General features: G+C 44.0%; 2 protein-coding genes across 2 annotated transcripts; one reads left to right on the top strand and one right to left on the bottom strand.

The window, feature by feature from the left end:
* Nucleotides 1–395: 395 nt before the first annotated feature.
* On the top strand, nt 396–12894 carry elf2a (E74-like factor 2a (ets domain transcription factor)). The gene is made up of 9 exons (XM_008289881.1): nt 396–662; nt 2156–2239; nt 4795–5050; nt 5841–5948; nt 6813–6929; nt 7933–8016; nt 8393–8585; nt 8810–9064; nt 10226–12894. Exons 2-9 carry the CDS (start codon nt 2165–2167, stop codon nt 10797–10799), a joined length of 1662 nt encoding a protein of 553 aa, XP_008288103.1. The 5' UTR covers nt 396–662; nt 2156–2164; the 3' UTR covers nt 10800–12894.
* Nucleotides 12895–14238: 1344 nt separating this feature from the next.
* On the bottom strand, nt 14239–26081 carry nocta (nocturnin a). Its single transcript, XM_008289882.1, has 3 exons — nt 25738–26081; nt 16453–16758; nt 14239–15928 (listed from the first exon to the last, which is right to left on the bottom strand). The coding sequence occupies exons 1-3, from the start codon at nt 25964–25966 to the stop codon at nt 15066–15068; spliced, it is 1398 nt and encodes a 465-aa protein (XP_008288104.1). The 5' UTR covers nt 25967–26081; the 3' UTR covers nt 14239–15065.
* Nucleotides 26082–27620: the final 1539 nt, after the last annotated feature.

Consider the following 27620-nt stretch of genomic DNA (forward strand, 5'->3'; position numbering starts at 1 on the left):
TAATTTTTAAACAAACAAACAAACAAACAAACACTGTCTATTTTCTTTTACACTGAAACCACAGTGGAATCGTTGAATATCACGAAAGAAGAAGAGAAAAGATTACTGCAGTCATTACCTGTTTCATTGTACACAGGGGCAACTGACGTGGAATTAAAAAGGGTGAATTTGCCCAGTTATAAAAATACAGTTATTTTACACCAGCCTCAACAGTCATGCATTTAGATGATCATATTTTCTATGCATCGCCTTTTCCCCGTTGATTCGTGTGACAGTAGTTTCATACATGTTTACATGTTACGTCAGAGTGCACCGTTTGTCTCGCCGTCAATGGCGCTCGTCGCGGTGACGTCATGACGCTCCCCGCTTCGACCCGCTGCTTCTGTCGTAGCGAAGAGGCGGCGCGCCGGAAAGCTACAGGATAGCAAGAAAAGAGCAGGAATCAAAACACGACTTCGGGGCCCGTGTCCGCCTTCACTCTCTACATTTCAACGCAGGTCGTCGATAGGTGTCTGTGGAGTGATTCCCGAGAAACAGAGGCCCTGCAAACACCCTTTTTAACGCGCGAAGTAACCGTTTTGGCCTTGTCAACTTGGCTAACGTTAGGCCCTGCTAGCACTAGCCGTGGAGCTTACTTTTCGCTAGCAAAAAAGCAAAACAAGGTAGGAGGAAGGAAACTCATTGCATCAACACATCAGTAGGCTCTGATAGCTCACAACTTCCAGTACAGGTGTCGCATTTGCTTTATTAGCCGGCCAGAGAAAGTGTACGGTGTTCAAGTTTACATTAAAGACGATTTGTATGTTAGCTAGCTGTCAGCTAACTGTCTCCAGCTCAATAACTAACCTTAATGCTAGCCATTGCTAAGTTAGTAGATTGAGGGTGAGATCCCTTTTTTACAATGCTGTGTTAATTTATATTATGGCACTGAATATGGGATATGCACTATATAAAGAGCGATATCAGCTGAGTTGGCTGGTAGCTAAGTTGAATTTGTTGAGTAAATAGCAGAGGCATGAGCTAACTAGTTAGCTGCAGAGTTTGAAGCTGCAGGGAAAGACTCGGTGAGCGCATATAGGTGCCAACCCGCTCAGAAAGTAAACACTAGCTTGTATGCTGACAATGATCATGTGTCTGTGATCTCCTCAGGCCGACCAGCACTGTCTGATTTCATAGACAACACCGATATTTTTTACATTATGAATTACTCGGTGCTGGCATTTAGCCAACGGTACGGGCTTCTTGTTTGCATCCACTGAGCTGCATGTACTCAGGAAACTTAGCTTGTTTACAGTAAACGATCAACTGTCAATAAATAAACCAATAATCAAGTCAAAAATATCAGTTCAGTTGTGCTTTTTAAATTGCGATGTAAGAACAATCTAAGGGCAAACCTGTGCTCTAGCCAGGTGCTCCACTTCAATACAAACTTTGACAGTATTTAATGTCATATGTTCAGACTTGGAGCCATTGTGCTGCAGGATATTACACATGGCTGTCGTGAACAGTTTGATGCAGCTTCATAAGTGAATATGGAATGTAATGTTCGATGAGCTAGACCTGGTAGACAGGTGCATTGGAGGATCTGCAGAAATATAAAGAAATACTGTGGATTCCCACACTCTTGAAGTTCCACGGGAAGCTATGAAACTGCAGCATCTTTATAAAGTCTTTTTAAAAAAGTTGTAAGCAATTATTGTTTACATTTTTGTCTCAGGAGTTTGTGATTTAACTCCTTTGTTGCCGAGCCTGTGCTCTTGTATGAAATGCTGGTGTTTGTGACCAGTCACTTGCACTTTCACTTTCATAATTTTAGTGACAGCGTGATTGAAGTCAAAGGCCTGTTGTTGGACCACATATAAACTGATTTTAGCATTTACAAAAATGTTTTTTGTTTGTTTGTTTGTTTGTTTTTTAAAAAATATGACGTGATGTTATTTCCCTGCAACAAAGATCACAACATTCCTCTGACTGAGTCATGAGGAGAGTGGACGCCCGTGGGGCTTTCACATGACCCCTCCCCCTGCACACATACAAACAGACTTTAAACTTGTAAATAAACAAGATCACATAAGATGCATAGATCTGTAGTTTCTGATGTGTTAGCGCTGCCTTCTCCATCCTAACGCCCCTGTGTGTGCTCTTATTTTGGTAGGAATGAGTGATGACCTCTGTGGTAGTGTCAGACGGTGGAGGGAACATAGTGGAATATGTCACTGTAGTGGAGGAGCCGCAGCAGGTAAGCTTGTGTGTCACCACAACTGCTGTTAGGACAGTCAGCAAAAATCCCATGTTGTCAAAATGACTTAAGAGGCTGTGCTGATGGTTGTACGGCCAGTTGGAGGAGAACAGAGTGCAGTGAATTCAGCTCTGAGTGCTGTTTTCATCAGTAATGCAGGAGGGCTGCTTAACACATGAATGTGCTTACTGGTACTGTGCAAAAGTTTTCATGTTGTATAATCATTGGTGGGGCAAAACTAAGCTGCTTATAGAGGCTGTAGATATATATACAGTAAACTGTTTTCAAAGAATCAACCTGTTCGTTAAACTTTGCTGTGTTTTCCATAAGCGATGCGCTGCAGTGTTGGTTTTGCCACCGGATTTTGATTTACTTTAAGTTTGAGCCTCAACACAAACTGAAAACATTTTAGAGTATTGTCCATCAGTGATGTTTCTGTGTCATGTTTGTTTTATACCATCCAAACACCAACAGACAGACTCCTCTCAGCAAATCCAGTTACGTGATTGTTTCCAAACTCTGAGCTGCTCCGTCTCTCTCTAGCATCGGCATGAACATTACTACTTGCTCGTTCCAGTGAAGAGCAGCAGGAGTTTAGCTTGAGAAGAGACGCTGAATGGTTTGAAAACATTGCAGTTATCTGAAATAATTTCTTTACAGAACATCGAGAAGACAATTTACAATTCTACAATTTTATTTAGCAGACGCTTAGATGTCGTCATTAACTCTGAAAACTTACTCGTTCTTTATTCTCAGTATCGTGAAAGCTATCTGACTGAAAGTAATCTTCATGTTACACCTACATCATCTGTATGACATCTGCAGTCAGATCAACAGTTAGTTGTACAGGTCAGCTGCTGCCTGCATGCTCACAGTTCGACCCAGCTGCTTTGTTGCTGCTTGTTACTGCAATTTGTAAATGAGCTTAAGTCATAAACTCTTTTCTTTCAAGAACTGCCAGATAACGTTATTGCCTGACATGTTAATTACTGAATGTCAAGTGCTTATTAATTACCAGCAGTGCAACAGGTCAAACTGATAAATCCCCTGAACAGCAAGAGTTCTGAGCAGTGTGTGCTTCCACAGATGCTGCATCTCACTGAGAAACAGTTTTAGTGAATTTGTGATTCGTCCATTTGTCCTTTCATCCTGCTTGAACATTTTTCTTTGGTTTTATTTGCTGACAAAAGAAGTAAAATCTAATCATCAGAGTTTTTGTCCTGAAATGCTGCTTTATTTAGTTTTAGTTTTACACATATGTTTTTGTCATTGCTATTCTTATTGAATTGAACACTGAAAACTACTGTTTTGGTTTTGGGTTCAAAACCGTTTCAGAGTCATGTTCAAGTACAACTTTGGTACAGCACCTTTACAAAATATGCAAAAAAAAAAAAAAAGCAGAAATTCAAACACAACAGTGTCTCATTGCCCGTTAATCTTCCTGGCACACAAAAGCTGCCATACTGTCAATAAGAAAAATGATAACTATACAAACACAGCGGTGTAGGGCTCTGAACAGGAGTGATGCTGCAGCCGCCACTGTTGTGTAGCTCTCTGTAGCGCTGGAAGGCTGGTGATGAAGGCAACTGCCAGGGCAGTTGATTCCTGAACAAGTGCCGCTTGTACTCAGGGCAGGCACAGCAGACTGAAATGTATATGTGGAAGCACACTGGTGGGGCTGCAGCACTTCAACACGTGCTTAAATGCTTTATTTTCTACAGCCAAATATGGGTGCATATCTTTAGTTACTGCTTTAGCACAGTCTTTATCTGTTGGAAGAGCTTCTTGAACGTTGTGCAGAGAACGTGCTTTCCAGTCTGTTTTACAAATTGTCACATTCAGATGATGTCCTCATAAATGACTTAGAATTTTTGAAGGATTCGAACATCGCGCTACTTCAGCTCAACCAGCGGCAGCAGTCGGCACAGTACATGAGCTTTGCTAGCGTGGCTAACCTTACTCGCATGACCCATGGGCAGGAGGAACTCAGTGCTGTAGAATTTCCATTGTGGAAGTTTTAAGATGTAGATGTAAATGTGCTTTTTCTCACAGTAACTGTTTGGCACACAGGATTTTGGAATTTGTACTCCTACTGTCCAAAAAATTAATAGATAACAGCTTTCATATTTACGTGACTGTTGGTAGCAGTGTGTGTGTCATAGTATCAGCAATACTCCAAAGCCGCCTGTGAGGCACTTTTCCTGCTGAAGCTGGACAATCAGTGTGTTATTTTGGTCAATACTGATATTTACACATAGATTTTTCACATAATCGCAAAATTAAAATGGTTATGCCTGCCCCAAGTTGCAAAACAAGTAAATAAATGAAACCATGTCCACCTGTGTAACAGGGACACACTGTTGAGCGCATTAGACATCGTATCTGCCTGTCAGTGTTAGTTTGGGGCACGTTTCAAGGTGTCGTACAACACGGGCCTAATTTTTTACAGTCTTGTATGTCATCTCTATTAATAATAATAACATATAATAGGACACTAAAAATACAAAAACTGTAATTTTCCTCCCATCTTTCTAAACTGTGGCCACCATGAGCAGCAGCCCACTGAGGAGGAAGAGGAGGAAGAAGTGGTCCAGCAGGAGGTAGAGGCAGTGATCGTGGAGGAAGATGTGGAGGAAGAGGAGGGAGTGGTGCTGCAGGAGGAGGGCTGTCCAGCTGTAATCGTGGAGGAGGTGCCCAGTGCCCAGGTGGAGGAGTGCTACTCTGCCCAGGTCCTGGTCTACGATGACGAGACGTACCTGATGCAGGACGTGGCTGAGGAGCAGGAGGTGGTCACGGAGGTGGCTGAAACCGGTGAGTCCTGAGTGTGAAACCAACCTCGGGAACAGTGGATGGATTTATGGGTCATTGCGGTTATTTTGTAAAATGGAATGGGAAGGTTGGATTCACCCCTTCCACCCTGTTTTTTCAATCTAACACAATGGCTAAAAAAAACACACGAGGGGACCACAGATCTGCAGTGAAGTGCTTGTGTGTTCTCTTTCATGCTTCTAATTTACAATAATTACGGTAATGTTTTTATTGTACCGCTATCAGTCTCAATGCAGCAGCTCCTTTCTGACGGGATATCTGTGCAATAGAGCTCTAAAACTTTAACCATCGTACTTTTAAATGTCATTGAACCAGTGCATTTGGTCTGAATGAAGGAGACACGCAAATAATGGGTTTATTCTCGTGTTTGACTCTGAAATCCTGAAGCACATATTTTGTGTCACTCTCTTAATCCTCACCAGAAGGAAACGCTCTTTGAATTTGAGCTGCTGTTGTTGACGCAGACTGCCCTCTGCTGGCAGGAACAGTGTCCAACTGTTTGGGCCATATTACCGGAAACAGGAAGGGAGGAACAGACTGCCTCTACACACTTCAAAACAAGGAAATCAACATTTCAAAATAGTTGAAGTAGTAGCACCACAGCTGTAGCTCCATGTAGCCTTCTCTCACCACAAACGGGATCTTTTTGTAGTTTTTTTTTTTTTGATGTGACGGGTCTGGTCTGATGGTTCCTCTTCAGTGAGCACACAGTGTTTGTAGAGGTGTGCCTGCTGACAGCGTTTTTCTTTCTTTCTTCTGCTCCTTCTCTCAGTGGAGATGTCGGGTCATGACATGGTGTGTTTTGACAAAACGTTTGAAGCAGCTGAGGCTCTTCTCCACATGGAGTCTCCAGGAGGACTACACAGTGAGCGCAGCACAGGTAAACACACTGACTACACCGAGTCCCAGGAGTCACTCAGAGTGTCTGTTCCTCTTGCTAACTGGTCATATTGGTCGGAGGCGTGCCATTACTTACCAGTGCATCTTTATTCCTCTTTAAAGATAAAAAATACTAAGAATAGATTGAAGTTATTGAAGTGACTTAAACATTGTGATTAAATAATTCAATTTTAGTTAAATATATGTTTTTATTTTTATTATTTAATTAGGATCTTAGGAGCTCCAACATTTGCAAACCGTCTAGTGTCGTTTTTCTCATAACCTTCTTTCATTAACACTAAAGTTTGCCGTTTTGGTACAAGAATAAGAGCGTCACTTTCCTTCCAGCTTGGCTTGAATAGAAAGTTGCCCTTAAGTCTCCCGACACATTTGAAACTTCATCATCATCCTTTGGTCCACAGACATTAGACTTCAGACGGAGGCTCAGGTGCTTCCTTCAAAATGTACTTGTGCATTTGTTAATTGGCAACCCTCACCCTTCACTCCAGAACATACACCAAGCTCTGTTTTCTACTAAAAACATTTAACGAGTGATGTTGTTTAGTGAATTCATTTCTGGAGAGCTGGAATATAGGACTCCTCTTTCTGTTTAGTGAGTGAAGAGTTGATTCAGAATCAACCCACAGCAACAAGGAGTGGTTGAAATTACCCTAAAGATTCTCTGGGCATGTGTCTAGCTGTTGTCTTGTCCAGCGTTGGTATTTAACAATCACTCTGGACATGCTGCAGCTACACAGTAAAGCAATGTCAGTGCAAAGGACAATTTCAGGGTCCTTGTGAAATTCTCAGCTTATGATGGAGCAGAAAGTTAATGGAGTGAATGTTGTGTTTGGTCTGACTCCAGCAGAGGATGTGATGATGGAGACGGTGGTGGAGGTGTCCACAGAGTGTGGACCCATAGAGGAGGAGTCCTTTCCCATCCCTCCTGATTGTGAACCTGCGGCCAAGAAGAAGAGAGGAGGTAGTGTCCTCACAATACATGTTGTGTTTACAGCGGGTTGCTTAAATTCGTGCTCAGGTTTTCCATCCTACAGCCATACAAGGTTTGAGTTATCGTAGGTTTGCTCTAAAACAGTCCTGAACTCACTGTATTAAAGCTTTCAGACAGTGGTGTGAACAGTAGAGATGGGTATCATTATGATTTTAATAAGCATAAAACATTGTGCAGTGTGTCTCCTTAAGCTGTCCAGCATCATATCAGAATTACAGCCGTACCTTGAACAGATATCAGGTAAATGTTAGGACACTGCACTGATTAAAACCTGTGTCACTTTTGAGTTTAAGTGTCGAGACTTGGAGTGTCAGGTTTTTACTGTGTGCTATGAAAGGCTGAGTGAAGACGGCAGTTAAAGTACTTGTTCTACCACCACAAGCAACATTCAGTCAGAGAAAGTGAAATAAAGTCAGTTTGTCACGAGATCCTGCTGCTCTGTGCTCTGAAAGTGAAACTAAAATTATGAGCGACAGTTCACACGATACTCGCTTTACGATGTCAGACGTATGTTACAGCTGCTGAATGCTTACTTTTATTTAGTGGCCTATGTTCATATGGTTTAGTTAGCGCTTTGTTTGGGCTGCTTGCTGACAAAACACATTTGGTTAGCGATGAGCTCAGCAGTCAAACATTTCTCCGTCCGTACGTGACGAACTTTCACTGGAAGCTCGTCACGGGTTCAGATTGCGGGTGTTTCTGCTCTGACATGCAAACAAACGTTTTCTGGATCAACTGTAGTCAAGTGCAGTCGTTGGTCACCTGTTTGTGTGCTGCACGGGGCTGTGGATTTAGAAAGCGAAAGTGCATCACAGACACAGACACATCAGACACGTCTTCCAGTGATGAGATGAAATGTGTTCTTACTTTCTAAAGTATCATTAACGTTGGAGCTCATCAATCCTCTGATATTTAGAAATTCATCGGGGGTTCGTCGTGTGTGTGTGTGTGTGTGTGTGTGTGTTGAGTGCAGGTGGACGTAAGCCCAAGACACACCAACCTGCTTCCAATGGCTCCTTCGATCTGGGGATCAAGAAGAGGCCGAGGGAGGGAAAGGGTTTGTAACCGCTCTCTCTCTTTGAAGTCTGGGCAAATATCACAAGTTTGTACCTGCTCCAATTCACAGCTACGCTAGATGCTACATGAGCAGGACACGTACCAGTTGTTTCTGTTTTTTTGTTCATAAAAGTGGGTGTACGTCATGCATCATCCGACTTGCTCATATAATGAAAGTGTATCCACATTTAGATTTGGACTGTTCTTTGTGAGCAAATCAGTGACAAGAGACAAGTGTCCCACTAACTGTGAGCTACTGTGTGGTTCTCAGACATCTTTGTTCTCTTTGCCCCTGAGCATCAGTGTTATCAGCACATCACCATGAAGATACTTACGTCATCCACAGTGTCAGGGTTTAATGCTGTTGTGTCCTTCAGGTAACACCACCTATTTGTGGGAGTTCCTGCTGGAACTGCTGCAGGATAAAAACACCTGTCCCAGATACATTAAATGGATGCAGAGAGAAAAGGGCATCTTCAAACTGGTGGACTCCAAGGCTGTGTCCAAACTGTGGGGTAAACACAAGAACAAGCCCGATATGAACTACGAGACCATGGGCCGAGCCCTGAGGTGAGCCTGTCCTCTCCACCTGATAGTTGTGAGCTCAGTCTGTCTGTGTTTGTAAGCTTTACCAGGATAATATTATGCAATAAAGTTAATTTATGCAATTAAAGTTAAGAAAAAAAAAAAAAAGAAGATAAAAAATCAAAGTTATGACATTAAAAAGTGAAAATATGAGATGGAAAGTTAAAATTCTTGTGATAACTCAGCTTGTCTGTTCTTTGTGTGCGTAGGTATTACTACCAGCGCGGCATCCTTGCGAAAGTAGAGGGTCAACGGTTGGCCTACCAGTTCAAAGACATGCCCAAAAACATCCGCGTGATCGATGACGATGAAGAGGGCGAGGAGGTGGAGGACAGCGAGGGCATGGTGTCCAGCCAGCACCTGGCTCACCAGCAGGGCCCCACAAGCCTTGGCACCAACTCCCCTGCTGCAGCCCAGCCTCAGCAGACTTACGTCACTGTCATCCCCAGCAACGCTGCCACCAGGTCTGAGAAGCCTGTTCTCATTTGGTGTTCATATATCTAATAGAACTTGTTTGCCATGTTCCCTTAAACAAGGCACTGCTCATCCTGGCTAACAGCTAAAATAATAATGTTGCTGACTTGATTCTACGTTTGACGTAGTAAAAACACCGAACAAAGAAAAATGAAAACATTATTAAAGGGGCCGATCTAGATATTCTTTTTTTCAGGGCCAGATATTCGTAATAAAAGAGACCAGGAACAGATATTTCAAACGATGTATAATGGAAATAGTGGTGTTAAAATTTAGAGTACTCCAAACTGCTCCAAAAAGTGGTTAAAAACGCTTTTCAACATGTATTGTTCAGTGATATGATATTACTTGTAATGTGTAACCAACATTGCTCAAGACCGCAGAGTGACTGCAAAGCCTCAGTGGTTAGTGGCCACTGGACAGCTGAGCCAGACTCTGACATATAGGTGCTATTCTAAACTAAATTACACATATAGATAGCAGCAGCTGAACCTCAGCTAAGGGAATTACAGTTATTTAAGTAAACAGCAACCAAAAACAATAAATAGCACTTCAGTGAGATGGCGTGATAAAGATGTATTTGCAGTTGAACGCTTTGAGGTATGCTCTTTGCATAAAGGTGCAGCACTTGATGTTGCAGTGAAAAATGAGTCCACAGTGAGGAAAACAATTAGACAGGAGTGAAAAAATAAAAATGAAATGCACAGATATTACATAAATTAAGATGATTAATGAGTGGTAGTGTTTTGTTTGGAGCTTAATGATTTGTTTAATCCATTAATCATCGTGTCAAATATTGGCTGGTTTCAGCTTCTCAGATGAGAAGACGTTGTTGCTCTCACTTCAATAAGCTGCATGTTGTTGATGGTTTTAAAAAATCAAAGGCATTTAAAAACACAAACAGCTGAGCTGCTGGAAAAGTCTAACAGGCTTTGTCCATATTTTCTGAAATTTATGGACAAACCATTCAGTAGAGTGAGAGCATAGCAGCAGATTGTTAGCATTAGCCCTAACAGACAGTGTTATGAACATGGCACGTTGTTGGCAGGTAGTCATGGTGTAAGCAGGATAACACACTTCACTGATGACCATACAGCATGTCCAATATTGTCCCTGACACAATGTTTTTTTCCTTGTGTTTTGTCCTGCAGGCCAATCCGAGCCATGCCAGTAGTCATGACCAACTCCCTAGGTCAGATGACATTAAACTCCTCCTCCATCCTCACCACCACAGGCGTCCCAGTTACGGTAGCTAACGCCTCCGCCAGCGCTCCCCCCAAACTGGTGATCCAGGCTCTGCCCACTGTGCTGCCTGCCGGCTCCAAAGGAGAGAAGATCACCATCATCACCATCCCAGCCAACCAGCTAGCCACACTCATGCAGGCCAACACGTCAGGCCAGGTCACACAGCTCATCCAGGCGAAACCCGTCGCTACACAGCTAGCGCAGGCTGCCGTGAAACAGGCCACCGCTGCCCCAACGGTGCAGCTAGCGGCGGGCCGGTCGGCGCCGCAGCTCATCCTGGCCAAACCAGCTGCGGTGGCCCAGCCGCTGCCGCAGCTCTCTGTCCAGGTGAGCCAGCCTCACTCCACCCCTCCCAAAACCCCCACCCAGCCCCTGAAGCCCTTCAACAGCCAGCCTGAAGCAGCACAATCAGAGGCGGCAGCAGACGCCCCGCCCCCCTCAAGTCCACCAGCAGCATCAGCAGAAACCCCGTCGTCCTGAGAGCCTTGCCCCAAGCTGGGGCCGTCGAGGGGGGAGGGGGGGGACAGGAAGTGACTGTGGACACTGCTGAGGAAGTGCAGGAAACATACCACACCTCCTCCCCACCTCAGAGCAGAGCCAACTCCTGATTGGCTCAGACTGTCAGCCTGACGTTGGTCTACTCTCACGATGGAGCTGCTGAGGCCCCACAGAGGATCAAAGGGACTGCTGTCCACACACACACACACACACACACACACACACACACAAATAGAACACACATAAACCACACACACAGATCAGAGCTCAAAAGACATGGGCTGCCTTAGATTGTAAATGAAAAAAAAAGAAGTCCTTTTGTAATCAAGCCTAATATAAAAAGCCTGACAAGACTTTGTTGTAAACAGAAGTGTAAAAAGCATTTTTTGATACTCAGCGGGTATGTATCAGTACAGATGTAGTATGAATTCCTCTTTGTTTCAGTCTTCAATGGTTTGTCTGCAGAGTTCTGTTACTCCACAGCACTGTCACATTCTCCCACTCTTCTCTTTTTTACTGTTCCTAAAAAGGGAGTGAAAGGATGTCTGCGTCCAGGTAAAACAACTACATGGTGTGCTCCACATTTGAAGTATAATATACTATTTTTTCTTGTACTATCAGTGTATTGAAGTAGATTTTACTGAAATGTGTATTATAAAAAATGACAAATGTGAATTAGAATGGTCTGAACTTGTTTCATTCAGCCATCTGAGTGAGTGACACATTTTCCATGCTTTGTCGAAGGAATGCTGACGTCGGATGAACACGAGGTGAACGCTGTCGCCGGCTTACAGCTCAGAAACATCAACAGATGTGCGGAAAGCTTTTTGTTAAAAACAGCGACTTTGGAAAAATATCTAATTGGGTCATTTGGCAAATCTGAACGCGTCACATTTCAATAGTTTAGTTTGCATAGAAAGCAGGAGACTGCACCAACAGTACTTTGTTCTATGTGGAGAAACTTTCAGGACTTCAGTGAAAGCACGAACAACAGCCTGAGCAGCTCTGAATGCACTGCATGCAGCATACATATGGCGCCTATCATAAGTATTCAACCCTCTTGCAAGTTTTCTCCTTTCATTTAAACATGGCCCGTGTAATTTGACTTTTTTGACAAAAACTTTGGTCTTTCCTGTCAAAGTGAAAGCAGATTTCTACAAAGTAATGCCAACCGACTGTAGAAGTATTCAAAAAAGTGACTCACCTGATATTAAACAGGTGCAGTGATTTGGTGCTAGAAGTCACACATTTACTGATCATCAGAGTGCAGTGACTGTAGGATAAAGACACCGGTATCGGGATGGTCCAGTCACTGGTGAGTCAGGACTCCTAGCTGTAACCACACCGTGAAGACAAGAGAGCACTCAATCAACATTTTAAAGAGGTTTTCTAAAAGCACTAGTTTGGGGGGTGGGGGGTAAGTTATTAACATGGCCCACGAGACAAAGAGACGAGTGAGGTAGGCCACCAAGACACCTATGACTCCTCTGAAGGAGACCTGAGTGGCTAAGATGGAGAGATAGTGCGTACAACAATAGTTCTTAACCCATCAAAGCTTTATGGGAAAATGGCAACGAGAAAGCCACTGTTGAAAGTAGCTCATATTAAATCTTGACTAGAGTTTGTGGGAGATGGAAAGTAAACTGGAAGAAGGTTCTTTGGTCTGATGAAACTAAAACTGGGCATTGTGTCCATCAGACCAGACACTATATTTGGCAGATACTAAACACATCATCCTCACTGTGAAGCACGGTGGTGGCAGCATCATGAAGGAAGTTTTCACTTTGACATGAAGGATTTCTGTCAGAAAACCAAAACTGACCATGATTCAGTGTTGAAAGGAGAAAAGCTTTAGAGGGGGTGAATACTTCCTACAGGTGCTGTGTGTGACTTTCTACAGAAATATACGCCTCACCATGTAATAATTATGGCTCATAATTACGACTAAAGATTGGAGGTGAACTGCTTTAATGTCCTGCATGGTTTGAGACAGCGGGAGATATGAAGTGAGGCACTGATGAAGGTGGTTTTCTACCAAAGTGTTTTGGATGATGTTACATTAAATGTCTGAAGTCTTCATTTGTGTAAACAGCAACTTTAACAAGTGACACCAAATACAATGTAGCCATGGATCCAATGGTTACCCTGAGCTGCAGCTCCAGCCCTGTTTTCTTACTCTATATTTATTTACATATTGGAAAATGAAGCAGAATTTACTATTAAAACTTCAGTTATGCTGTGTACCACTGGATGTACAGAAGACTGTCGCTGAATGACTGATGCCAAGCAAAACATAAAACAAACAGGTAATCTGAAGATTTCTGTTAATTCTTATCATGCAGGTTTATGAGTAAAGAACATCAGAGGGGGCTGCTAGGTGGAGCAGTTGGTTAGCACTGTTGCCTCGCAGCTAGAAGGTCGCCGGTTCGTGTCCCAGTGGGGGCACCAGGAGTCTCCATGTTCTCCCCGTGCAGCGTGGGTTCTCTCCGGGTTCTCCGGCTTCCTCCCACAGTCCAGAAACATGCTGAGGTTAATTGGTGATTGTAAATTGTTCGTAGGTGTGAATGTGAGTGTGCTTGGTTGTCTGTCTCTAAGTGTAGCCCTGTGATAGACTGGTTACCTGTCCAGGTGAACCTGCCTTCACCCTGAGTCAGCTGGGATAGGCTCCGCCCCCCATGACCCTAGTGAGGATTAAGCGGTGTATAGATGATGGATGGATGGAACATCAGAGGTAATGATGTCCTCATTTGACTGAGTTATGACACTGAAACACTTACATCCATCAACTGGGTGTAGCACCACCTTCACTGAAAAACTTTAATACAACCTTATCAAGTTCTTCTCCCCGTTACAGGTGAAAGTAAATCAACATCTGCAAATTCTACTCCCATCTGTCAAGGTTCTGTCACTACTATTTTCATTATTATGAGAGAGGGAGCTGGTGTTGGTTTGGTCTCTTTGCATGCAGCCTGTTTGTCAAAGTGCTACGATGGCTTTCAAATCAAAAATGCTATAAAAAAAAAAAAATCATTCTCTTCATCTTCACACAAAAACCACAGCTGGAATGCAGACAGACATGTTGAAAGCTTCTACCTCATAGGAGAGGACTCAGAGTCTAAGGTACAGTTGGTACCTCACTCAGTTAAACATTTGAAATGAATGGATTTAAACAACAGCTGGTTGTCAGCACCTTCTTCTTTTCCCCACCACACATTGTAACGGCAAAATGGGAGAATCATTTCAAAATCTGGCTGTCATGCTGAAACAAGAGGAGACCGACAAAACTGTTGCAGATGAACTGATAATTAAAAATAATAATTAATCACAGCCCTAGTGTGAAGAGGCATGATCCCAGTCTCTGCTGAAACAAAGGAAACTGTGCAGGAAGTGTAAACGCTGAAAAATCCAACAAGACAGCAAGAAGAGTAAAAATAATCCTTTATTACCATTTATATATTATTGGTATTATATATATTGATAACACTTCTCATGTTTAATGTATTCATTTGCAACAACACCCATAGATTACCAACCTAAAACTGAGATTGATACCTCAATGTAAAATAATTTAGAAGCACTATGGGAAAGGCCTATTTGCATCAGCAGCTCATAGAGAGCAGAAAAAAAACAGTTTCATACAATGAGAGATAACAGTCCTACTAATCAATGACTGCAGTTGGTTTCCAGTGTTCAAACTTCAGCATATGTAGCTCTTAGCTGCCCTTTTAACTGAAGTTCACTTAAAGAAACTAAGTTTATAGTTTAACAGCTCAAAATCACTGAAGACTGTGGAGTCTCAGGTTTGACTCCAAACCTCTACAACCCACAGTGAGATCGAATCCCAGCCGCTCGGCAAAACCAAGTCATGGTTACAGCAGAAGAGATGTGTCTAATGTCACTTCTTTGAAGGTTCCTCAGGGTTAAAATGTCAGCAACAGTATACGATGTGGCGTGTCTGTTTGGGTTCGTGTGTCTCATGACTGCACATTAGATCATTTCTTCAGATTGTGATGAGAAGATCCACATACATGCATGAGAGCCAACACATGAGACCAGACGGTGCTCTGTGCAGCTGAGTCTGCTGCTCCTCAACGATATCTGTTTTCTGCTCTTTTCAAGCGTCACTTCCTCAGCTACCAAAAATGTCAAAACACTATGTGCTGACACACTGATGGATTCATCATTGTTTGTGGAAACTCCGTCTGCTCACTCGTTCTCCTGTTGGTCCAGCGCCTCGGTGGTTGCTGCCTAGATCAGCCTGTGGGGCTCCTCCCTGAAGTTGATGTCACAGAGCAGTGATAAATGGTCAGAGGGGTAGTGGTAGGAGGGGAGGCGGTCTGGGCCGATCTGCTCCTCAGTGGGGATGTCCAGCAGGCTCTCCACACTTAAAGCCTCGTGGGTATACCAGATGTAGTCCAGCGTGCTGCAGCTCTCTCCAGAGGGGCGGATCTTCCAGGTGGTGTAGGCCGGCTCTGTCTGTCCGTCAGAGCTCAACAGCTTGTATGCAGAATTGAGGCCAAGGGGGGAGGAGCGGAAGCGTCGGTAAACGTCCTCAGTGGGCTCAGCGTTAAAGTCCCCACACACGACTAAAGGAACCGAACCTGACGCCGCCTCGCTCTGGCTGCTGCCTCGTGCCGTGATGCTCCGTAGGCTCTGCAGCAGGTCGGCACCCTGCGCGCTCCGCAGCCTCTCCCAGCCGCTACGAGCTTTCAGATGGGTGACGGCCACGCACAGCCACCGGCCCGTGACCCGGCAGTTCAGTGTTTGGACGATTGCTACCTGGTTGGTGGGCAGCATCATGGCCGACAGCCGTAGGTGAGCCGTGTCCTGGAGAGAGAAGCGTGAGCGGCGGTAAAACAGAGCGCAGCCGTCAGGGCCGTTGTTCTGCTCGACATCCAGACAGGGGGACCAGGGTTTGGCCAGGAAGCTGCCCTGGTAACCCAGGCTGCTCATGATTGGGAGGAAAGTGTCATAGTAGTGGTCCACCTCCTGCAGACACAGGATGTCGGGGCGGTAGGTGAGGATCTCCTCCAGGATCAGGTACTTCCGTTCCTCCCAGTTAAGGGCCTCCAGTGGACAGCGAATGAATCCATCCTTCCCCTCACCGAGAGCTGGAAAGACACACATTCAGGCTTTAATTCATTCACCTTCACAACAGAACAACTCCAGCATCTACAGTCATGGTAGCAGCTTATGAGGCTGTACTGAAGAGCAGTGGAGGGCTTTCAACTAAATGCTAATAAGTATGCTAATATGTAACAACTGCTAATTAGCACTAAACATCAAAACAGAGCTGGGGGGTGAGTTTGGTACTGGACTAGAAGAAAATTTGGTTATGCTTTGATTAGTGCTTATGGTGCTGATTGAAAGAATGACAAAGGTTATTACAGTTCACACTGCGAGGAGCGCAAATATCTTGAACCACATTTCATCACAACAAACCCGGTAAATGACATCAGCAAAATTCAGTACAATTCCTCCAAACTAAATTTGATCTCCCCAGAGACACTTTAGTCTGGACCAAAGTGGTGGACAGACAACCAAGCCAACCGTGAAAAGAAATGATTCCCACATTTCTAAATTCCATTGGAGTCATCACATATTCACAACTGTATGTTTATTTATACATCTTTACCTTGTGCGAGTATATTCCACTGCATGACCCGTATGGAGGGGTTGTGCTGATGGTGGCATGGCACCGTCCCGCTAGGATAGACCAGATCCCGGTGAGGCCGGGCTGGACGCCTCTGCAGGGCCTCCTCGCACTCTCTGAGCAGCTGGTCTGGGTCCACCTCGTGGTCCAAGTCCTGGTCTGGGCTCTCCTCAGAGTATGGGTCTGGTTGGGCCAAGGGAGCGCTGTTCAGAGACTGGGCCAAAGTACCGAACAGCCTGCTGCTGCTGCTGCTGCTGCTGCTGCTGCTGCTGCCGCCCATTGGACAAACTGATGGAAAGGACACAAGAGGCAAACGTGTGGTCATTACAGGTGCTTTGAGCTTTGCAATGTTGAGTGCACTGACTCAGAAAGTGTGTTTTAATGCCAAAGAGTTCCCTTTTTCACTCCACAGTGTAAGACTCGAACAGCAGCACCAGGTCTTTGTGGTCTTTCATGAGGCTGACCTCTGTCAGCACAGGCAGCAGCAGGCCTTTACCCTGCAATGCTTACCAGGCAGGAGGATGAATAGCATGAAAACCAGTGAACCCAGAGTGTGAACCTTCACTGCCAACACAAACACATGCCCAAAGTGAGCGCTGCAGACAGGGCAAAGGACTGGTTGCTATTTTTGTTGCTTTGGCCTTTAAAATTGAAGGAACATACTGTTTAAACATTTGTTCAGACCACTCACTGAAGTGCTGACCAACAGACCAAACAGTCCAGAGCATACAGAGACAGGAGAGGACACACTGATACACCCACAAACTCACATTAGCCCTAAACTAGCAGGTAGGTGGCCGCACAGTGTTTATACTGGAAGAACATTGAACAGACACTGCTGTAAATGATTATCTCAGTCAGACATAAACATCCATCCATCATCTATACACTGTTTAACCCTCACTAGGGTCATGGGGGGCTGGAGTCTATCCCAGCTGACTCAGGGTGAAGGCAGGTTCACCTGGACAGGTAACCAGTCTATCACAGGGCTACACTTAGAGACAGACAACCAAGCACACTCACATTCACACCTACGGACAATTTACAATCACCAATTAACCTCAGCATGTTTTTGGACTGTGGGAGGAAGCCGGAGAACCCGGAGAGAACCCACGCTGCACGGGGAGAACATGGAGACTCCACGCAGAAAGATTCCGGTGCCCCCACTGGGACGCGAACCGGCGACCTTCTTGCTGTGAGGCAATGATGCTAACCACTGCTCCACCTTGCAGCCCCAGACATAAACATATAGTTTCTTAATCTATGCTGGTTTATTTTAGTACCAGTTGATCTGTGTTCATTAACTCTGGGTCACGACCAAAAGAATCAGATCACAGATAAAACTGAACAAAACCAGCGAATCGGGTCAGGAGCTCGGACATCCAGAGGGAGCTAGTGTTTAGAGTCGCTGCTCCTTTGCGTCTCCAGAAGCCAGCTGAGGTGGTTTGGGCATCTGATGGGAACTGCCTCAGGATCTGTCATGAGCAACTGGAAAACGCTGCTGGGGAGAGACAAACCTGGAATGACCTGCTTAGCCTGCTGTCACCTCGATCTATACAGGTAGAATTAAGAACACTTCTATATGCTGCGCAGGTCTTTCAGTCGGGTACATTATCCATCATGCCACATCTGTACATGTGAGAAGTGTATTTCTATCCTCATTGTATTTCTTGCTTTGCATCCTAACATACTTCATTTGTACCTAGCTGCAGTAACATGAGAAGTTCCCCAAGTAGAGGATCAGTAAGGATGGATGGATGGATGGATGGATGGATGGACGGATGGATGGATGGATGGATGGATGGATGGATGGACGGATGGATGGATGGATGGACGGATGGATGGATGGATGGACGGATGGATGGATGGATGGATGGATGGATGGATGGATGGATGGATGGATGGATAGGATGATACTCCGCCCTCACCTTTCACCTCCTTGCTGACGCCTGCTTGTCTGCTACACTGCACTTGTCATTGTAAGTAAGCAACTGTGTCTTACCCATCCCCTCCATGTTCGATAAAATGCTTTCTTCCATCTTCTTCATACATCTGAAGGCCAGGACAGTCCACCTCTCTGTCTGTCATTCACTCCTGCTCCCTTGTCTTTCATCCTTTTCCATTAGCTGGATCTCTCTCTCTCTCTCTCTCTCTCCGTCAGTGCCGTGACTCATCCCTTATCCGACTCATCCTTCAGTACGTCTGTCTCATTTGCTCTCTGAATCATCAGCTCCCTCCCTCTCTCTCTCTCGCTCTGTCTTGCCTGCTGGGTGACAGAATGACCTCCAGAGAGCTGGGAGACACAATAAGCCTGTCTCAGACATGGAGAGAGAGAGAGAGAGAGGAGGGGGAGAGAGACACAAGGACCAATGAGGTTTCTTCATCACCACGGTTACCATAGTGATGAAAGATGCTGACTGGGTCAAACAGGAAGCATCTTTAGAAAGTAAAGGGAGGGTGAAAAGGAGAGAATGTGTGTGTATGGTATGGATCAGGATGGAGTAAGTGGGTGGGGTTTGATAGAAATGAGCATCGCTGTTGAGCAGGTGGGGATGGCAGGGCTCCACAGTTTGGACAACACAACACAACACAACACAACACAACACAACACAACACAACACAACACAACACAACACAACACAACACAACACATCCATACAAAGGCTGTGTGTTCTCTGGGGCAGTGAGGCTGAAGGATGAACACACAGACATAGAGTGGGTTGTTCTCTTTGTCGCTGGCATATTTACTTGTTCAACAGTTTAATTCAATAATGTTGTTTTAGGTCAGTGCGTACTTTCTCCTTCAGAGTTTTATGCTTTAGGACACTGAATCTAACCCGGCATTTACTACTTTCAAACTTTCAGAAAACCATTTATTACCCTTTAGTTAACCTAATAATTAATTAATTAATAAATAATCAATTAAGTTTAGACAACGATTACTTTCTGTGAATCTTTTATTGCATTAATTTTAGCGGACGATTTATTACTTTTAGTTCATGTTACCATGGAGTCCTTGGAAATGGCAAAAGTAGGAAATCAGATCTGAAACACTGTTTATTTGGTGACTGTTTGTCGGTTCGAGAGTACTCCAGGAGAAGGATGTTAACACAACTATGCACGTTATTCAGTGTGTACCTCTGTTCATGTTGTGGAGGTGTAACCGTTTGTGCAGTTTGCTTTTGTAGGCTGGTTGGTGCAAATACAGCTTCTACTGTGTTCTTTCATGTTACACCATTGGTTCTCACTATTAAGTGTTTAAAAACTGACACATTACACAGATAGTTAGCATTTTGTGACTTGCAATGTAGTTAAATTCAGATGGCGGTCCCACCATCGGTGCTCCATGCGAGGCTGGGTTGAAGGTTTATGAGCTACACATCTACAGTACATACAGTCAGACTAGTCCTGCAAAAAATCCTCAATTTTAAATCACGATTATCTCCAGCCTAGAATAAATTCAGCATTTGATGTTTAGCAGTTTTATAGAAATAACAAATAAATTTCAACACAGGATCCACTTAAAGGTTTATCTCCAGCGTTCTCTCCTGTATCTCCCGTCTCCCATGACAAACACCACCAAGAGAGAAGGCATGAGCTGAGACTAAAAGCTGTGTGAGAAGCTAAGAAGTGCCCGTTGAGCTCAGTTTACCTGCCAGAGAGAAACTGCTTCAACAATATGATGACAGTATTGTACAGGTCAAAGTGAGCGGTGGTGTTGTAGTTTGCTCGTATCTGCAGCCATGCAAGCAGCCCTGGGAGGCTGCACTGTGGTTTAGCAAAACGCCAACACCAGCATGCTAACATGGCATCAGTGATGACGTTAACATGTGGATAATTAGCAGGAAACATATCCTATGTCCAGCCTGGTCGGTTTAGTGTATTAGCCTGCTAACATTTGACAATGAGCCTTAAACACGAGGTACCAGGTACAGGTGAGGCTGACGAGTGACAGGAGCTTCAACGGTATTCTGCCATTAACCATTATTTAGTGTTGGAGTTTTTAACCTGATGGTGCCAAAGAAAAGTTACAGGAACATTTTACAGATTCAGTCCATTCAACACAAATGAGATATTTAGGTTAAAAAAACCCCATAAAAACAAAAACGACAACAACTGCCGACCCATGATTAGCCGACACTGATATTTTACAGCCACATCACAGGCCTGTCTGGAAACTTCTCAGTGGTACAGCTTTGTGTTGTGGCAGCATTTTTTCCTCGAGAGTCCAATTAATCTGTTGGACGGAGCGGACTGGAACACATTTGATTGAACAAAACAACAACTTTACTCGTGGCCTCGTACACATGCAAACACCAACATACACTTACTTGTGCAAAAGCAATGAAGGCTATCTATGCAACGGGCTTCCTTCTTTCCTGCCTGCTGTCCTCTCACTCATCCCTTTCTCCTCTTCCTTTGAGCTGCACACAGTGGGAGTGAACAGTCTACTGGATGTTGGGACGGCTGGGACAGTGTGACTCTCATGAGATGGTGCCAGTAATTATTGCTGCCAGATGAAGGAGGTGACTCAGGCACAGACAGGCCCATTCAAGAATGCTCTTCCTCTCTTGCAAAATAACTCCCTACAGAATGAGAGCTGTGCAGCGTTGGCAGTCCAGAGGAGAACTCTGAAAACTGGAATGTCAGTCAACAATGATGATACTCAGTCCAAGTAAGAGGGTAATTGAGTCTTAATTCACAAAATGGCCAACAGCCTGTACAATTTAGAGACAACTCTGGTGATATTGTTCGTACTGTAAACGACATTCTGGTAAATATATCCTGCTGACAAGTATTTACTGTGAATCGAAGCCTGATCTAATTTATTCCTCTGTGCCTTTGAGCTCTATTACTGCCCAAATACTAATATTACAGAAAACACACACAAAACTGCAGTTCCTACGTAGGCCATCTTTATGCTGGAGGCCGTCCCCTAAAGCTGAAAAGTACATTTATCAACAGAAATCTGATCACGGATAAATAAATACTGCATCACGGCTTTGGAAAATAAATTCCTTCCCTCAGATCCATCACACACAAATCTGTCAAAATACTATTTTATTGCATAAGTCTGTGTTACTTTTAGATGACGAGCCACATATTTGATATGTGCATGTGCCTAAAATAATATCCAAGTGTGAAAAACTAACAAACAAAAGGCATGCTGGGAAAACTTGTGTCCAGCTTCCACAGTGAATCAGATAAAAGGGGAGGGGTAGAAACATATCTGGACATCTGACACAAAATCATCAGCTTGTTGTGTCGCAGCAGTGCCAGCAAAAGTGACGCAGTAATAGAACAAGAGCACAAATCATCTTATTCAGATGCTCTAGTATCGCTCTCATTTTCCATTCAAACGGTTTTCTAGGTAGTAAAGACCAGAGCGCACAACGACAAGCTTGCTGCAGGACTGAGTGAATCCAATTGTGCTGAGAGGTGCAGGTTACACAAGCGCAGATCAAATTCCAGGTCATCCTCTCGGCTGCAGCACCCGCATGCCAACTAACTAAATGACCAGAGCGACATATTAGATTAAGTAGTACCAGTATGAGAAATGAACGAAGCATTGTCCTACACATGTGTGACGCTAATCAGTTGAAGTACTGAATTTCGCTGACGGAGATGCAGGCCGACACTTACGGGAGGTCCTAAAGGGTGACATCAGCACCCAATAGCTGAGTCAAAATCCTCCAATAACAATTTTTACAATCCTCAATGTTGAACGTTTTGACCACTTAAACTAACTGTCCAGGTTTGCATGAGTTGGAGTACAAAACGGTTTGGCATGTAGGTGGTGGGGTTTGAAGTCAGGGAGGCGCTCAAATGTTGCATACCATCACTGAAATGGTAAATAACAATAAATAACTGTGCACTCCAAGTGTCTTTTAAGACATGGCGTATTTCCTGTTGGTGTTGTGCTATGGGTCGATCTCACTTCGTACACTTGGCCTCCGTTGCAGGGATTCTGAGGAAATGAGGACTCGCACAAAACATTGTATGGGGCAACAAGCTGACTGCAGCTTTAAATCAATAAAAACACATACGTTTCACAAGTCATGTTAAACATTTGTTTTGAGTCTGACCCAGAAACATTTTGCTAGCTGTAGCGGGCACGTCCAGGAATACCGGCTTGTTTACATGTGACAAGGGCAGCATATCTGTCATGAAATGAACCACTTAAACCAGCAGATAAATAATGCTGACTTCTTCTCTTTTTTGTCGTTACATCAAGCCATCTGATTGTAATAAACGTTATTAAATTGTACGTGTTTATGTTCAGTGTGAGCGCCACATGCTGGCAGGTTGATTGTTTCGTACAGTGCAGAGAATTAGCTGGTACTGGCATAAAAAGAGGCATGTGAGTCAAGATTCATAAAAACTCACAGTTTCTGCAGCTTTAAAGGCTAACCCTGCTAGCATGCTACAGCTGGTGGACACGGCCTACATATCCACGAGTGTGAACGCATCGATGAGCTGTTTGATCTCAGGCGTCTCACACAACCAGTGTTAGTAATGTATGCATGCACCACTTCCCTGAATCAGGTGATCTCACAGCTGTACAAGCAAACCCAGCTTCCTCGCCATCACAGCAGTTTATGTCGTAGCTTTAGGACATTGCCAAGCAAACCCAAGACAATTTTACTGGACGCTAACATTGGCCTGACTGATTGATGACGTGCTTTCGCTCTTGACCTGCGTCTTCTTTATTGGGTGGTTATGTAACTGGACCTGACCAATCCCATTATAAGACCAGGTCAGTAAAGGTCACGGAGTTTCACCCCCAGAAGCTTCAAACAGAGAAACCATTAAAGCAGCTAATTTAAGGCACCATCCTGCTGCTGACCCAGGCCGAGTGGGAATACGTGTAAGCACATTCATGCATGTATTTGTGCGTGTGAGACAGGACCACATGCATGATGCCGGAGACCTGACCTGTTTCCTTGTGACAAGACCTAAAATAGACGTTCTGTACCTTCAACTGGGTTAGAGCTGCTTAAAGACTTTGACCTAAACACTGGTTCCTGACTAGCTCATGATTAACCTCCACCAGTTTCTGATGGCTGTATTTTAGTTGAATAGGCTTTTTTTTTTTTTTTAACCCAGACTGGAAGGAAGGGTTTAGTAAGAAATAAACTTTACCGACTGAAAACATTTAGGCAAAAAGGCGAATGTCACATTTAAAGTCAAACTGCCCTCTGCAGCTCACTGCCAGTGACTCTGTAGCACTGGTCTGTGGCTGTGAGTACACGTCATACTGTTCAATAAAACCAACAGCTCGCTGCATGTGTTCAATGTGAGGAGTCTGAAACTTCAAGGTAAACTTGAATGCATATCAGATCCATATTTTAGGCTTATTGTGCTATATTTCCAAATCAGAACCTCCAGTATGTGGTTTAAGCAGCTTGTATAAACTAAGGTGTGTGAGGCTACAGCTGTCGTTTCAAACCTTTACACCTTTTACTGTCCACCACAGATGCAGGCAGCATTTGATTTTCTGCTTCAACAGTCATTAAAAAGTTAAGTTTGAGCTTCATAACCTCAGTCAGACAGTAAAACTTACTGGACTTGGAAGTATTTATATTTGATAAGTGGATCTGATACTGGATCTAAACCCAGATATATAACATGGAAGCACTGTACCAGTATGATCAGCTGTCCTTTGTTCTGTACCAATGTGCGTTAAACAAGCAGCCCTCATCTGCAACTGTCTTTCCATATATAGAAAGCAACCAGGCAAATCCAGTTCATTGACATCTAATCAGCAGGTCTGAGCCCTTGTTCTTCACAACAATCTATCAGCGTCTTTGTCTGCTGATTAAGAGCAGCATGTGGCGGCTGAATAAGCAGTGCAGGGTCATGGTTTGAAACCAAGAGGGGAAGTGAGGCTGCTGGAACAGATTAGTTGACAGAAGTACCGGCTTAAGAGCCACAAAAGAGGACAATAAGATCATCCTTCATGATTGTCTTATCAGGGGAATAAATAGAACTGGGTAATTAGCAGGAGCATTGTTGACTGAAGAGATGAAACAGTGCCGCCTATCGGACTGCTTGGTAACGCTGCCTGATAACATTACAAGTAAAACGTAATCATTTTCTGATGCTCCCCAAAGTAGATGTTTAAACTAAATATCCTAACTGTCATAATAATTATTAATATCATAAATGACTCGCTGACTAATTGCTTGACCAGGGTCGACTGAAATCCAAACATAAGACGATATCTACGATGATGTTAGAATAAAATACAATATTTTATTGTCCATTCCTCTATATGTCCAGGACAAACAGAGGAAACACGTTTCTCTCCTACCTTGTGTTAGTGCCATACATTAAAAAAAAGGATCAAAATAAAGTAAAAAATGAACTATAAAATAAAATACATAAAAATCAACCTATGTGCACTGGTGGTAGTAGTGCAATATAGTGACAGCTTATTGAGTGACTGAAGTCTGATTGTGGCATCGTGTAACGGAGTGATTGCATGGATGTGTGTGTGTGTGTTGTGTGTGTGTGTGTGTGTGTGTGTGTGTGTGTGTGTGTGTGTTTTGGATGGGTGATGGATACTTTCTGAGCTCTCATGAACTGAGATTTTCTGACACTTCATTACCTAATCTGAAAATAATCATTAGTCGCTGAGCTACGACCTATAATCAGTGAAACACCTGAAGACTGGCAGCTTCTCGGTTTGTCTTTAAATGATCATTTACTGTTTGGGTCGGTGTTGGCTGCACAAAACAAGACCTACGAAGACATCAACTTGCAGAAACGTACTGCAGCTGCTGCCATGTGTCCTGTCTGACCGCCTGTTTGCCAACATGTCCCAGTCGCTGTAGAAACACTGTAATGCATCCTGTCCATACTGTACATGTCCTGTGTGCCCAGTATGTAGGCCAGAGGTGAGTGGGGCCTCCGCAGTGAGGAGGGGAAGCATTACAACAACACTGGTGGGATTTTGTAGGACAGCTTTGATTCCTAAAAGGTACACCTTCACATTACTTTAATACAATCTCAACACAACAGTATATAGTCCTATAATAATAATAATAATAATAAAATAATAATAATAATAATAATAATAATACTAATAAAAAGAGCAGGGTTGTGACATTTTACAGCTGCTGCCACGTGGACTGACGATGAGAGGAGCTGTGGGAGGACTATCGTGGGCTCTCTCACCACATCTTGGTGATCTCGCGCTGGTGCCTAAATGCGCATTATGGCCCCACACAGTCCACCTGAACAGGACACCTGAGTGGACCGTACCTGGTGCTGTCGCAGGGCTGGCTGCTCCACTCGGCTTCATCTGGTGGCAGCTGGTCCCTCTGCCTCCTCCTCCTCCTCCTCCTCCTCCTCCGGGGTGACAGCACCGTGTTCCCGCCGGGCCTGGACCTGGACCTGGTGCCGGTGAAAACGGCCTCCTGGCGCTCCGTCCGCAGCGCGACGACACACGCAGCTGGCCGAATAAAGCCGAACAGCGACGAGCCGGATTCATTCTTTCTCGGTACCGGGTCCAGCAGAGAGAGGGCTTGACGTTACTGGCGTTAACGACACTGAGCCATTTAATAAAGTCAGAACTCCAGAAATGTTCCCGACACGAACTGCGAACTTTCTCTCGTTGTACTTGTGAAGGTAACAGAAAGCCGGTAAAGTTACATCACATTTCTCACGGAACACCGGGTACCCAGGGTTTAGCTGAGAATGGGCTGGTCCGGAACACTTTGTCCCCGGCAGCACAATACGATAACGTCAACTGTGTACAATAAGAAGTAATAGTACTTCGCTTCTAAAGTACCTGGGAGTGTTACTGTCTTGGCACATGGACAAAAATCCACATTTAAAAATAGCCACAAACATCCGCTCCCCCTCCTGTCAGCAGTGGTTTGAGCCGCAGTGACATATGTAACGAAGAGGCGGAAACGAGCAAGAAGAGGGCGGTAACTTTCCACAAAGGGGCCAATCAGCGTTCAGTGCGCTTCTGACGTCAGCAGCCCCTTTGTTCCTGCGATGTTCTCACATTGATCACATCACTGGGAACCAGAGGTGTGAGTCAGTCTGAGCAGCGGGGCCTCCATCAGCCAATCAGCAGCGTCGGAGGGAGCAGGATCAGCTGATAATTCTTAGATTTCTATTTGTTTTTTGTTGTTTTTTTCCTGAGTGTCAGCGTCATATCTTATTGTCTTCCCCATTTTAAATCATCATAGAAGTCACATAAAAAAAACACAAGAGTACTCTGTATCTGCTTCACTGTTTTACAATCAAATTAAGGCTTTTGGCAAAAGAAAAATGTGAGGAAACAAAGCCCCATTGTAAATACTCTAAACCAGGATGTGTGTTTTGTGTTTGTTTGGGGTTTTTTTTGCAATACCGTGTTATGAAATCGCCCCTGCATGTGTGATCCCCATTATCAGAGTTAGCTGAAGTCAAACCGCTGTTACGCAACCAGATGAAGGGTCAGCAGTGACAGAATCCGAGACGGTTTCTCTGTTAATTATTCATCAGTTGGAGCAACGAAACAGTTTTTCAAGGTTGTCCGAGTTGCGCATTTCATGGTATAGCTGCACACAGTGTACATCATAACAAGGGAAAGCAGAAGAAGAAAACAGGGCGAGCGCTGAAAAGCAGAAAAGTCTGGCCCAGATCAGAGAACAACTCATTCAGACTTACAGCAGAAGCTCAGCCAATCAGTTTGCAGGTTTAGTTTGACAGCCTTGTTTTTCTGTTATCAGATTAACATCTTTGTTCTTCTTTTTTAAGTTGTCATATCCCAAATAGCAATACTGCTACTGAACAATTTGACTGCCAACAAACCAACAGTTCAGGTGCTAAGAATTAAGACTCTTTTGTAAGAGCCTATAATAGTTCCCTCTTATCTGTAAATTAGCATGTATATTCAACTTTATGAAACAAAAACAGTCTATTTCTCTCAGTGTCATGTGAACGATGTAGTGGGTGAACAGTACAAGCATCATAACCTTGTACTTAGCTACAGTACTCGAGTACATTTTGAAGCAGAGCATACATTAATGGCACTCTGACATTGATTTTTAATAGAAGCTTTCCACAAAACATGACCTAAATGTTATTTTCTGAAGGTCAGTGATCCATATTGGATTTCAGACCTTTCCTCTGCTCTTCCTAATATTTTG

The sequence above is a fragment of the Stegastes partitus genome, unplaced genomic scaffold (assembly GCF_000690725.1).
Source record: "Stegastes partitus isolate 25-593 unplaced genomic scaffold, Stegastes_partitus-1.0.2 Scaffold642, whole genome shotgun sequence".
Classification (NCBI taxonomy): Eukaryota; Metazoa; Chordata; class Actinopteri; family Pomacentridae; genus Stegastes; species Stegastes partitus.